Source organism: Toxorhynchites rutilus, chromosome 3, assembly GCF_029784135.1.
Source record: "Toxorhynchites rutilus septentrionalis strain SRP chromosome 3, ASM2978413v1, whole genome shotgun sequence".
Classification (NCBI taxonomy): Eukaryota; Metazoa; Arthropoda; class Insecta; order Diptera; family Culicidae; genus Toxorhynchites; species Toxorhynchites rutilus.
Window position 1 is genome coordinate 203,805,012 of NC_073746.1, and position 14,637 is coordinate 203,819,648.

Here is a 14,637-nt window from a genome sequence, read left to right on the forward strand (position 1 = left end):
AATCTTTCAAGACCACCTTTATACTTCATCCAACTTGCTGAACCTACTTGCACAGAGACTTTGAGCATTTCCGTGACAAACATTCAACTTCCCTGAAATCAGCGCTGCGTTCAATACTGCACCTGGGATGTTCATCGAGGTGTAACTGGCCAAGGAAGCCATCAAATAAAAAAAGGAAAGCAATTTTTGGAGAGCTGTTTCGACAGAGAGAGATGACAACTATTGATCCTTATCATTATATTATAATTTCAATCACGGCGTGTACTATTTTATAAAAATTACAATAACAATCAAACATAAGACAAACAATCTTCAAAAAATGGAGTTTTACAAATATTAATATTTACGGAACTATGTGAGATCATTCAGTAGATGTTCGGTGTGGACTGCAACGATCGGCCCTCCAGTTGTTGTTTTCACGTAGACAGTTCCTAGTTTGGTAAATACCGATGACAACTTGCCCTCTTTCTTCTTACGCAGCGCTGCTGCTTTAACTTTGCACGCTGAAGACGTCAAATTTTCGTTAACATAAACTCTGCGCGTTGAATTTATTCCGATGTGGTTCAATATTAGATTCCGATCACGTAGGTAGGCACTGTAGAACCGATCTCGGACATTCTTCAAGCCAAACTGCACCACGACCAAACTTTCATCGCCATCCTTTAGTGTTCCAGATTTCATACGCCTTATGTCGACCAGTGGAGTTACGGAATCGCCGAAGCCTAATTGGCTGCAAATCGCCCTGAAGTACGCGCCCAAATCTTCACCATTCATAAACGGAATTCCGCTGATTATCAACTCATTACGGTTCTCAAGATTGTCGACAGCCGAAGAGATCCTGTCAACCCGCTCATTCAGCACGTTCAGAGCCACATCGTTGTCATTGAATTTCGAAGCATGCTCCGTCCTGAGCGTATGAATTTCCTGTGATACAGCATCCAGCCTACCGTTCATCTCGCACTTCATGGAATCAATTTTGTTATGCAAGTCATTACGCAGCACATCAAACATGCCTTTGATTTCGGTGAACTGATTCATAAGAAGTTGTACAGCAGAATCCAACGACAGAGCACTTCCACTCACTTCATCATCCACTCGTGATCGTTTGGATACGGTTGTTTGGGTTGTTTTGATAAGCCCAGACCTAGGGGGGGTTCTCGCTAAACTTGACATTACGATAAGAAACGACAGAGTGCAAGTTATCCGTGTATAGGTGTTGAGAGCGAAAACAATCGTTTTATAGCGTTGAGACGTGTTACAATAAACCGACGATATAATGGATGGTCCAGACTAAAACTTTCGATCTCAAAATCTACCGATCAACGACAAGATCACTTCGGATAACACGTACAGCGTAGCGGTGGATGGTCAAATTCACGATATCGATAGTTCCATCGATGAAGATGAGGGATAAACTCCAATTACGAAGCTTGTTTTTACGCTCCACAAACGACGCACTCCAGTCTCATCATCACTTTATAGCACGAACTTATTTACATAGATGGTATCCGAACAACACTAAACACCCAGATTCCTATATTTTCGAGCGGTTATAAGCACAGTGTCGACCGAGTGACGAAAAGTGCTACAAAAGTGCCGGAATTTTACCCCGCTTTGCCACCCGCAGGCAGCACTGCCCTAAGCTTCTGCTATAATCACAATAAAACTACACGAATTGAGCGATTCGCCATCACAGCAGCCTATTTTCTCACACTGGACTGTCACTCATATAAATAAAAGCGAGAGAAGTGAACGGAGTAAACAATTTTCTTGAGCAAGTAATTCTTCCCCAATTTACAATTATATATCATATTTAACGCCTTTTTCTTCGAATTTCAGTTGACACTGATGTGAGGGATGCGAAACAATGGACAGACTTTAAGGATAACAGTACCAACGACTGCTGCAATGTACTATCCACGCACTAGGAGGGAAGTTCCAGTTATGTGTGTTGAAAACCGGCGATTAAACGTGAGTCAATAGCAGCTAAATTTGTATATCAATTTAATAATTTGTTAGATAAAATGCATTTAATTTCAGAGTATGTCGCAGTTGTGGAAGAACGTCTGATACCATGCATTCAAGGGTCCATCGCAACAGTTACCGATCCTCAAATTGGCACCTCCTTCATCGGCAGCTGGTATTGGACCCGTATTTACATTTAACGATTGCATCGAACACATCAATCGGTGATGCTATCAACATCCCAGAATTTAGCTGGATAGGGTTGTTCAGGTAATACTCAATTGCACAATTCATAGCAATCAAAGTATTTATGTCTGCATATACATTTCAGTTAAAATGTTATTCGTCCACATCAGCGAAATGCTGCATAACATTGCGTCATCTGAAATGAAGCTGTACTCTAGCCGTACCTGATAGTTCTACAGCATATACGCCATTTTGTCAGTGTTAGTAATCTGCATTGTAAATAAATGAAATAATTTCTAGCGACGGTGTTTTTTAATGTTTATTTCAACTTTTATGAGAACAAATGATGCTATAAACAGAGCCGAGCAGTTTTTCAATCGGTCGACGCGGTGCCAGATTGGCACAGTGTTGGCTCGTAAATGGTAATCGAATACGAACTGTAGGTCGACATAATCATTGCAAAATGGCACGACATCGGCACCGTTGTCGACACCATTTTTTGGAACCGATTTGACACAACAAAGTAGACTGGGTATACATTTCAGTTAAAATGTTATTCGTCCACATCAGCGAAATGCTGCATAACATTGCGTCATCTGAAATGAAGCTGTACTCTAGCCGTACCTGATAGTTCTACAGCATATACGCCATTTTGTCAGTGTTAGTAATCTGCATTGTAAATAAATGAAATAATTTCTAGCGACGGTGTTTTTTAATGTTTATTTCAACTTTTATGAGAACAAATGATGCTATAAACAGAGCCGAGCAGTTTTTCAATCGATCGACGCGGTGCCAGATTGGCACAGTGTTGGCTCGTAAATGGTAATCGAATACGAACTGTAGGTCGACATAATCATTGCAAAATGGCACGACATCGGCACCGTTGTCGACACCATTTTTTGGAACCGATTTGACACAACAAAGTAGACTGGGCATTGACTGCAGTTTCGCCGGCACGGTTGATTGCCGTTATGAACCAGCACAAAAAACAGCTGCAAATTATGTGCCAGAGGCGGTACCACGATCAAAGCATCATATTAGCCGAGCCAGCTGGCGGAAGCATATGCATAAAGGTTACTAGGTTACTATTTTCAACGACAACTGTTTATTTATTATACTGCTTCGAATACCTTCGACGAAATCAAATGTAACCATACCAACGTAAGTAATAACATAAACAAATTCAAACTTTTCGTCTTGCCATCCATCATACGTCTTTTCTAAATAGTGTAAATTACGAGCCACCTGTTAACTCCACCATCTGGGTATTGGGCTACGTTCTCAAACGCGAATTCCGCATTTCATGATTTCTAGCCGGTAGAGGATCGCATTGAAACTTGTTGAAGATTGTGTTACCCTGATAGCGAATGTATAATTCAATGTGGGTTTTGTCATTATTGTTGTAGCATTATATTCAACTCTTGCAGTGACTAGTGATCCCCGATTTTTGAAATTAATCGTTCATCCACTAATCGAATACTTCTCAGCAGTTTGTTATTCGATACGATTAATCGCCCCAAATAATCGATTAATCGATTAATCGTCATACTGAGAGAAATAATTAGTTAGACTAATATTTCTCAATTGTTAGAAAGCCATTTGGAATCAAAAAAGTATTCATCATCGCCTGAAAATCAATTATTATCTTCTACACTTCCCTAAACTCGTAAACGAAGCTCAACTCGCGTTGACGGCCTTGAGCTTCGTTTAGGAGTTTAGAGGAGTGTCAAAGATAATGATTGATTTTCAGGATAAAACCACAGCAGCCGTACGTTTCTTTGCTCTGGGTTTGGATCGATTAATCGACGTAAATTATTCGTTCGCTTCGATTATTGGTTGTGTAAGGGTGCTCATACACTGTTTGACCGAAGCCAAATATTTGACTTTTTTTGACAGATAAAATTTGGTCAACGTGTACTGATCAAATATATTCTACACAAAACACGACAAGCAAATATTCAATTATTGGATGCCTAAAATATTTTTTCAGTCTGTTCTTCGAACCTGTCGGTACATGGTTAGGTTATCTTGAATATTTCAGTTGATTTTTTCCATGTTCGGTGTTTGATATTGTTAACTACTGTTGAAAATTGAAGAGTGGCAAACAAAATAGTGTTTGTGCACATATCAAATCAAACCTTATCTGTCAAAAAATAACAAATATTTGACCTCCGGGCAAACAGTGTACGGCCACCTTAATATTCGTTCGATTAATAATCGATTTCTGTAGGAAGCATTCGATTAATCGATTAATCGAACGATTATAGGGGATCACTAGCAGTGACATCCGAACAGCTTATAAACAAAGTGTGATTGCACATAGTTTTCCTTCAGATATTTCGCGGTGGAAAGTGTTAAAATATAAAAATAATAATTTTATTCGTTGTAACAAGGATATTTAGCGACATGTACATGTGAGCACTGCAAAAGCGTTCAAAATATCGTTCGTTGCAAAAGGCACAGCGAATAAGTAGATTGTATGCCAAGATGTCATCCAAGCCAAAAGTAAGTAATTAAAGTATTGAAGTTCGGCTGTCAATTGTAAATTTTGGTATTCAGGAACATCCACATGAACTCATGCAAAAGATGCATCAAGACATTCAAAAGAAAATGAGTAAAATCAACCAGTATTCTGAAATGGAATCAACGAAAGGCGCATTGTCCGTTCAACAGCAATCGTATCAAACGCCGGGCAGAAATCCCCATAAATCGCATCCAATTGTTCCACCCATTAGACCACAACCGATTGAGAAAAAAACATTCGAGCAAGCGTATCGAGAAGCGGTTGAGCGCCTGAATGCGGCTGCAATGGGCAGATCCGGATCGAATCAAAACTCAAACAGTTACCACAAAGAAAATACTTCAATTCAGCGGATGTCCACGAATCCAAGTGCTGGTTCAAATAACGCAAAGTCAACTCATTCGTACGTAAATCCTCTTAGTTCTCCATCTACGTCATCTACACTCCAGGTTTTTAAACTGTTTATTTTTCCTAGAATAATGTTCTAATGTTTTGTTTGTTCACAGAATCAATATAAAACTACAGTCTACAATATAAATACGATTAACCTGGCAGAATTGCTGAAAGGACAAGGGAGAACATCGGAGTCTCCTTCCGGAAGGTCCAATTCGAACCTACCAAATACGTACCTGACCGACAGCAACATGCAAATGGCAAACAGCAACGCTGCTCGCATAATGATCGAAAATAACAAATATCAGCAAACATTTTCCAATGCCTACGCCAATCATTTACTGCAAATGACGAAGAGCGCCGTAAAAAAAGTATGTTGGGTGTGATTTCACCGGTAAAACTTGACATTAAAAAAAATATTTTCTTTTTCTTAGACTACTGAAAAACAGATGCCTGTGAGCAATCAGCGGGGGCCACCGGCAGCGAAGAAAGCAAGAAAAAATTGTCCTCCTGACTATTTGATGAATAATGAGGCGAACGGTAACGCTAACCACGAGGGAATGGCACCGTCCACCTCTAGGAAAACTAATGGCAATGTTTTGGTAAGTATTAAATAGTGAGGGACCTATTAAGGATTTTTTTGTTGTGATTTAGTTTGAACCATTACACCGATATTTCTATGGAAGGGTGTCCTTGTAGTCAAACGGTTGCGAGTTGTGTTCGAGTGAACGATCGTGAGTTTGAGTCTCAGAACCCTCCATTAATTTATCCTATGACCTTTTTCAAGGCATTTTGCAGTGAACAGCCTTTATACCAAAGTTTCCACTTAGGGTTTTATTGCGTGAGTGAACTTATAGGAGCGGGTAGATTCAGCTGATTCATTCTCAAATGTGAATCAGTCTCAAATATGGGTTTCGGTTAAAAAAAAAGCTGAAATTCGGTCTTACCTCGTAATCTGTTGACAAGATCGTGGACGTGAGATATAGGGTATCAGCCAAGGATTGTACCAAGCGCCGACAAACGCCCACACATCTCACTTTTTTTCACTTTTTTTTAACAATGAAAAGGGATTGTCCAGCTGCTACCCGAGGGGGACATATTTCTACTTCACGGATGATTTGGAATTCGTTTCTTGCTGCTTGATTTTTTTTTATTGAAATGGATTGTTTCCGGAATCTAATGAAGATCAATAATTTGTAAGGGAACGAGATGTGACCTTCATCAATATTGAATAGCACTGTTTTCTCTGAGAGTTTTGGAGGCAATAAATTTAGAAAAGTTAAATTTCTTCCATGCGAACTCTTATATCTGATTTGACCATTACTATATTTCTTTATTCTTTATTTGAGAGGTTTTCAGCCTCCTGGGCTGGTTTGCCACTTCATTGACGGCATTGCCGCAAGTTATGAGAACAAATTACTGCACATAAAATTATTACATAAAAATTGGACTTTAAATGACACAAAAAATTAAACACGTATAAAAACAATTTTTTTAAACATAATTTACCAAAAAAATTTGCTGTTTGCTTGCTGGACCAGATGGCAAAGATGTCCTCGGACCATTGAGGACTATTGGGCCGTTGAAGATGCCGAAGTGTTCGTATCGTGGAGGGGAAGGAACAAGGATCTTCTTGACTGATCCATTGTTCAGACACTAAATCTTGAAAAATAGTTCGACATCTTTTAAGTTGCAGAAAAGCGCCGCTACTCTCGCTGAATCTTCGCTCAAGACATCTCGTATACTCCCGCTAATTCCATGGAGATTTCGCAGATCATCACATTTGGCAGTAGTCGCCTCCATGATGATTTTGTTAAAAGTGGCAATGGTGGTTGGATTGTCCCTAGACAGTAAACAGGGATGATTTTTGGGTCCTCCAAGCCTGTTAACGCCTCAAGCAGCTTCCATTGTAGTTCCGGGTTCGATATGATGCAGTTCCCACGCAGTCCCTCGAGGAACAGACGTTACCGCCCTTGTGCGTCACGATTTTTGGAGCTGGTCCCACGTGGTCCTTCGGGGAACAGGCGTTGCCACCCTTGTGCGTCCCGAGTTCAGGTACAATTCCAACATAGTTCGTCGGGGAACAGGTGTTGCCACCCTTGTGCGCCCTGAAAGCTGGTTTATAGAATACTGCATCTCCCTAGCGCCGGGGGTAGTTCGCCAGTACCGAACGTCCGCACTGACGGTGCCTTGACTACCAGGAACTATCGCTGGGTTCCGTTTTTCATCGATGTTGGTTTATCTCTTCGTCCGCAGGCTCGGACGAGGTTGTCCAGCAGTTCCGGTGCTAGGGCCCTACTGTTTCGGTCAGCAACAGTTCGCGGCGAGGGATGCCGGAGGTTGTCCGTCGATTCCGGTGGGGCTGTAGCGTCCGCATCTACGGGGCCTCGACTATCCCTACCGGATCCCTACCTGATCGGTGGAGTAGTGGCTGACGACAGGCGAGGTTGGAATAGGACGAAACACTATTTGGGTTGTCGGTCCTTACCATTGGTCGGCAGTGGGTAAAGAGAGTCTAATCATCTCTGACGGATGTCCTTCGGTGGTTGGGTAAGCGGGGATTCGGGTTTTCTTTTATTCGAGGGTGTTGCATTTTTTTTTTATCCAAAATATATATTTTTATTAAGGCTCATATGGCGTGAGCCTTATGGGTGTTGCATTTGTAGTGGTTCGATTTCCAGGCTGGACGGTATGTCGTACTGATGTAGGCGGAGAGGGTGTTTTCGTAAGCGTGTCGTTTAGTTCGTTGGATTCTATGTCGGAGTCGGAGGAAACGATCAAGCTGGAGTTTTGTAGTTTCCTTTCCTTCGGTGCGGTTTGTGGAGATGAAGTGAATTTGGCCGGTCGGGAGGATGTAGAGGTATTTATCATGGAGGTGTGGCTGGAATGAGCGTATTGTGTTACCCCGGATGTTTCGACACTTTTTGTTTGGGATAATGATGACCTGGCTTTAGATATCTCCTTATGCTGTAGATTTATGATTTTGTCCTTCTGTGCCAATCGTTACTCCATGGCAGCTAGAGACCAGAGACTTGAACATTTCCGTGTTTTTCAACGCCTCGATGCGTTGTGACTCCATTGAAGCGGCCATGTTCGCGATGGTGAGGTCTTTTTCTCCTATTTTTTTAACTAGGTCATTTTGTCTTCGATCCGGGGCTGCCTCCTTGTTTAGTATGTGGTCGGGTGCTCGCTCTTCTCTGTTGGCATTTGGGACCTTCCGCCGGAATCACATGGTTTACGGAACAATTACCACAGGTTGGCGAGTTTTGTCTACACTTCGTTTTTGTGTGACCGAACGCCCAGCATTGGAAGCATTGCATGGGCGACGGATAATATGGCCTTGTCCTGACTCGAAGATAGCCGAAATAAATGAATTCTGGTGTACATGTGCCATTCATTATCAGGATTAACACGGGAGTGTTTTCTACCGTTTCTAGACCGGCCAGCCGCTGTTACTTTTTGATCTTTGAGGCAGTCCACAATGTCCTCCTCCGACATATTAGTTGTCTGTGCGCAGCTGACAACAAACTTGGTGCTGTTCAAGTGTTTGTGGTAGGTGACCTTGACGTTTGCTCCATCAGTTAGATGTGTCAGCTGTAACAGAGCCTCTGCTTTTTTTTTTATTTCGAACCTTAAGAGCATAAACCGCCCCATTACTCTCAGGGAAACTTGTGTACGGCACTGTAACCGCACTGGCGCTAGCTACATAACAAACGTGAACAGTTGTTCACAATGCTACCGGTACACACGATATTCGCGACGGATGAACGGAGAGTACGAACACAAATTCACGACGGTAAAACTCACTTCAACGGCCTGCGTAGTGCCCCGTGAATTTACACGTACAATACTAAACAACGTTAGACAAAGTAAACGTAAACAACGATTATTCGCAGCGGGAGAAACAGCTATGTCTACTCGCTTGCGATATAACAATGGCGAGGATGATTACTATATTTCTGTTTCTAAGCAGTATTCAGAATGAAATGGTATTGGCGATCTAACGTACAAATCTACACCTAGGCGGCGCTGCAGTGAAAGTGATGATGATTTTTAATTTTGCCATGTGAGCTTATGGAAGGTTTGTAGTTCTTTCCATAAATTACAATGTTGTAATCATAAAAGATTATTTTATTGCGATGAGTTTGGAGGAAATTTAATTCTGCGCAATTTTATATATACCATGTTATTTTATTACCTCTTTCAGTAGTGAAAACTGTACAAATGTTGACAATGGTTGAATGAAAAAAGGAAATGCGAGGGCACAATCAAAAACAAGTTGAAAAATGCATGGTTCCTGCATGTGAGAACTACCTTGGAAAGCCCGGAAGTAAAATATACGTGATTTGTTTTTGAGTTTTAGGTTACATTATCATCATTTTCTTAGTTCAAAAACAAAATCCAGATGTCTCACCGATCGTTTACGTTTTGCGTTAGATCGCCAATTACAATCTATATTTTTCTTTTGTTTGTATGTTGCTATGGAAACTTTTCTTGCTACTAACTTGTGTATGCGTACCCTAGGCTTGCTATGTGGTGCAAGCGCGCCTGCAGCCAGGTGGCAGCTAACGATGAGTTTTCTCGGTTATCATCTCAGGTTTCCCAAAGATGACTTTCCGCCGTCGCGGGAAGATTTCTATAAAACATAGGCGCGATGAATAACTGAACAGCGGCGGGACGATTGGTTTTAGTGTTCTCTCGTTTGCCTTCTCAGGTTTCCCAAACATAACCCTCCGTCGCTGCGATTGAATACAGAAACGTGCATTGAATAATATACACTGACATCGCTTTTTACGCGGTTGTTTTTATACGCCGTTTTTTTACGCGGTTTCGTTTTACGCGGATTTCGGAATTTAAGCGGATTTGCTAATTTACGCGGTTTCTCTTACGCGGCAGTTTTTTTGAAAATCGACAAACCACCCCAGGGGGGGAGTAAAGGAAATCGGGGTTTCGAAAAAAAACAGGAAGTGGGTTATATCTATGGTATAACCGCAAGGATGACGTAGGACTCTCGTTGATATAGAGATCATTTGTATGAAGTTGAATCTGAATTCATTCTGAATGAATGAATATTTGGAGAACTTCGAAAACGAGAGCGTTACGTTGGAGGCACAAGGTTTTATGCATCCAATATTGGATACGGAAATATCCTACTGATGGGGAAGAATAATCTTCAGAAGCTATCCTGTTGATTGCGATTGATTGAAAAACCACAAAACCAAATGTATTTGGTCACAGTGTTACATGGATAGAAAATATTCAATTAAACTCTTTCACATGAATATATTTTGAAAATTCCCAGAGATTGGCAGATTATTTTCAGTAACGATTAGTTATTTCCACATTTTCCTCGATACTGGAAGCCCACCAGTGGTTAATACCAACTCGATAACCACCTGTTAATAGCACTTGATTGAAACATATTTGGTCACAGTGTAACATGGATAGAAAACATTCAATTAAACTCTTTCACATGAATATATTTTGAAAATTCCCAGAGGAACTGGCAGATTATTTTCAGTAACGATTAGTTATTTCCACATTTTCCTCGATACTGGAAGCCCACCAGTGGTTAATGCCAACTCGATAACCACCTGTTAATAGCACTTGATTGAAACATATTTGGTCACAGTGTTACATGGATAGAAAACATTCAATTAAATTCTTTCACATGAATATATTTTGAAAATTCCCAGAGGAACTGGCAGATTATTTTCAGTAACGATTAGATATTTCCACATTTTCCTCGATACTGGAAGCCCACCAGTGGTTAATGCCAACTCGATAACCACCTGTTAATAGCACTTGATTGAAACATATTTGGTCACAGTGTTACATGGATAGAAAACATTCAATTAAACTCTTTCACATGAATATATTTTGAAAATTCCCAGAGGAACTGGCAGATTATTTTCAGTAACGATTAGATATTTCCACATTTTCCTCGATACTGGAAGCCCACCAGTGGTTAATGCCAACTCGATAACCACCTGTTAATAGCACTTGGTTGAAACATATTTGGTCACAGTGTAACATTGATAGAAAACATTCAATTAAACTCTTTCACATGAATATATTTCGAAAATTCCCAAAGGAACTGGCAGATTATTTTCCAGCAATGATTAGATCTTTCCGGAACTTTCTCGATGCTGAATGGCATCCTAACGGAAAGAGTTCTGCGCGTGTATGTGTCGATCCTTCGCCGTCCACCTCCTCCAGCACGTTAGGCAACGATGTTGTCTTGTCGATGTCCTCACGAAAAATTAATGTGTCTCACCACCAGAATATCGCTTAAGTATGCTTTTTGTGTGTGATTGAATCGAGAGAAGGTGTGGTTTACGATGGCAATTTGGAAGGCAAACTAGAGGGGAATGAACTCTCTGAGCTCGGAACTTTCGGCGACTGAGCAATAATCGATTGCGGGCGCATACAATATTGGATACGGAAATATCCTACTGATGGGGAAGAATAATCTTCTGAAGCTATCCTGTTAATTGCGATTGATTGAAAAACCACAAAACCAAATGTATTTGGTCACAGTGTTACATGGATAGAAAACATTCAATTAAACTCTTTCACATGAATATATTTTGAAAATTCCCAGAGGAACTGGCAGATTATTCCCAGTAACGATTAGATATTTCCACATTTTCCTCGATACTGGAAGCCCACCAGTGGTTAATGCCAACTCGATAACCACCTGTTAATAGCCGCGCGTGTATGTGTGTGTAGCGATGTCTTCCCAGGGAACCGTTTGTGGCATCACTCTCCTCCTGATAGATTCCCTTCTGGCCTAGGGTGCACAAACAGGCTCTTGGTGACACCGTTCATCCGCGCTTTCATGATAAATAAAGAGCTTCACCGCAACAGCGACAACATGCTCCAATCGCTGTTCAATTAGAACTGAGTGGATTTCCGAGCGGCGCTCGCTTATATACCGATTGGTGATTTCAATAGCCTGTTTTGAAAGCAATTTTAAGACTATTGAAACAAGTTTTTGGATCAGAAGGTAACAAGTATAGAACGCGTAGACATTTTATCTATCGAATGAAGTGTTTATCATACCATTTCGTTCAGTTGTTTAGGAGCTATTAACGATCAAAATCTCGGTCTCCGGCGTAACGCTTTCGTTTTCGAAACTTTGATTTTACACCCCGGTATAGAAATGAAAGACGTAGTCCTACGTCAAAAAAATAATGCCAAATGTTGTTTGAACTTTTCTTTCTGAGTTCCTTGAAGCTACTCGTTTCTTTTCAGGTGAGATTAGCTCAAAACTGGAATGTTTATTTTCAATATTGAGTACAAAATTCAGGTTATATCAATAAATTACTCACAATTCGTCTCATTCATAGATAAATACATTCTCTATCGGTTTCCAAATTAAATATAAATTTTAGCTGATTTTGTCTTAAATCAGCTGTAAGTTTAGTGAGTCTAATAATCAGGAAATATAATTCAATTCACCTCAAAGATTCGAATTCACGCTTTTCATCAAATGATAGCAATTCTATTTTTTGATTTGTTGCTCTTATCGCTATCTATTGACAATTCTCCTCATACGTTATCTACGCCTACCAATTCTGCCGTATTTACTTTATGGCTGTACAAGGGGTCTTTGAGCGGAATGTTTCACCGCAACATCCTCCCCCTCGTGACGCTCGGACCATGGTTCGAGGTCACCATCTCTGCCAACCTCTGCTTTGACTGCATTGTCTTCATGGTCTCCTGCCTCAACACCATCTTCTCCACGAACATCGAGAACTGCAAGCTTACAGACGGGCCTCTGCATAATTCCGCCAGATGTCTCCACGTCTGCTGGCCGAACCACTCCATCTTTCCCTGGATATGTGCGGATTACACGACGGATCCACTGATTGCGAACTCTTTCGTCCACTATCAAAACCAGTGCATTCTCTTTGACCACTGGGACGTCTTGGAACCATGCAGTCCTCCGCGAGATTATTGGCAAATATTCCATTATCCATCGACGCCAGAACTGGTCCAGCATATGTTGAATCATGTTCCAGCTCTCTCCCACGGCTTTCTTGGCATCCACCGGATCCTTCACCAGTTATCGAACTCCGCTAGAGTTGAGCAGCAGAAAATGATTCGGTGTCAGCGACTCTTTTTCTCTATTATCCAGCGGTAGATATGTTAATGGCCGTGAGTTGACCATATGTTCTGCTTCACCCAACAACGTCATGAATGACTCGTCGTCCAATTTCCGTAACGTAGGCATTTCTCATAGCGCTGTTTTCACTGATCGTACCATACGTTCCCAACATCCTCCCATGTGTGGAGCAGCAGGTGGATTGAACCGCCTTTTGGTGTTAGCATCAGTGAAGGTGCTACTCATCTTGATGCTGATTTCCCGTATCTGGCCTTCTACCTCTCTGCTTGCGCCAACAAAATTCGTTCCGTTGTCCGTATATATTTCCTGTGGCGCTCCTCTGCGAGCGATAAACCGCCGTATGGCCTTCTTGCACGAATCCGTTGTCAAACTGTAGACTAGCTCCAGATGTATTGCGCGAACTGTCAGGCAAGTAAAGACCGCAACCCAGCGATTGACTGAGGCTCGTCCGACCGTTACGAAGTAGGGGCCAAAATAGCCGATTCCTACAAACGTGAACGGTCGTAGGAACGGCGTCAATCGGCATAATAGATGTATACCCATTTTTGGCGATTCTGGTTTGGTTTTATACACACAGCACCATAGGCACCGATATTCTGCAGCTCGTACTTGAGTTCTGAGCTGAGGAATGCGGAATCTCTGCCGAACTTCGTTGACAATGGTCTCGTAATTGCCGTGACGAAATTTGCGGTGGTACCAATCCAGCAATAAATTGGTTACCGGATGTTTGCGCGGCAGAATTATAAGGTATCTTGTGTCGTACGTCAAGTAGTCTGCAGTCGAGATGCGGCTGTCCATCCGAAGAATTCCGTATTCATCGAGTATAGGAGACAGAGTAGCTATCGAACTGCTTCTCTCTAGTGCCTTCTGCTTTTCTGGTCCCACACGTGCATTTTGATTCAGTGTGACTATTTCGTCCGGATAGCTCTCTGATTGTGCTAGTCGCCACATGCTTCGCTCTGCTCTTACCAACTCTTCACTGGTGACATTGACCTCACCATTCTTCGGCTGTTTTTCGATACGTTGCAACAACTTTCCGGGGGTCTTCGTAGCCACTTGGTTACGCGTTCGCTTACCAAGCGATCGATCGTGAGTTCAAACTCAGGGCCCTCAATTGACCATATTTGTGTTGTTATAGAATAACTACGTCCACGCAACCATCATCAGCGATGGAGAACGATCCACGGTCGAAATAAGATCGATTCATCCATACAACTGCTCTGCTCTGCAAGAAACATCGGGCTGCTGTTCTATAAATAACCCAACAATGATCAATATCAACTGTCTCCGCTGTCCGGTCTGCTGAACAATGGAAGGACAGATAGAATACCCTTACGCCTAAATGGCTACTACAGTGTAATTTACCATAATGTAATGGAACAGAAAAACCTAAAAACGCCTAAATGGCTACTACTACTACTATGTAATTTACAATTTATAG

At 41.6% G+C, this 14,637-nt stretch overlaps 1 protein-coding gene and 1 long non-coding RNA gene across 2 annotated transcripts in view; both read left to right on the plus strand.

Annotated features, from left to right (window-relative positions):
- Window positions 1-693: 693 nt before the first annotated feature.
- On the plus strand, window positions 694-2,678 carry LOC129779474 (uncharacterized). Its single transcript, XR_008743673.1, has 4 exons — window positions 694-1,778; window positions 1,840-1,971; window positions 2,041-2,235; window positions 2,297-2,678. It is a non-coding gene; the product is annotated as an uncharacterized LOC129779474 (long non-coding RNA).
- A 1,739-nt stretch (window positions 2,679-4,417) lies between these two features.
- The window catches only part of LOC129776927 (uncharacterized), a 77,658-nt gene continuing 67,438 nt past the window's right edge, over window positions 4,418-14,637 (plus strand). Inside the window, exons 1-4 of the mRNA XM_055782872.1 lie at window positions 4,418-4,656; window positions 4,711-5,121; window positions 5,179-5,436; window positions 5,500-5,667. Of these exons, the coding sequence (XP_055638847.1) occupies window positions 4,639-4,656; window positions 4,711-5,121; window positions 5,179-5,436; window positions 5,500-5,667 (855 nt within the window). The 5' untranslated portion in view covers window positions 4,418-4,638. The remainder of the gene's footprint in view (window positions 4,657-4,710; window positions 5,122-5,178; window positions 5,437-5,499; window positions 5,668-14,637) is intronic.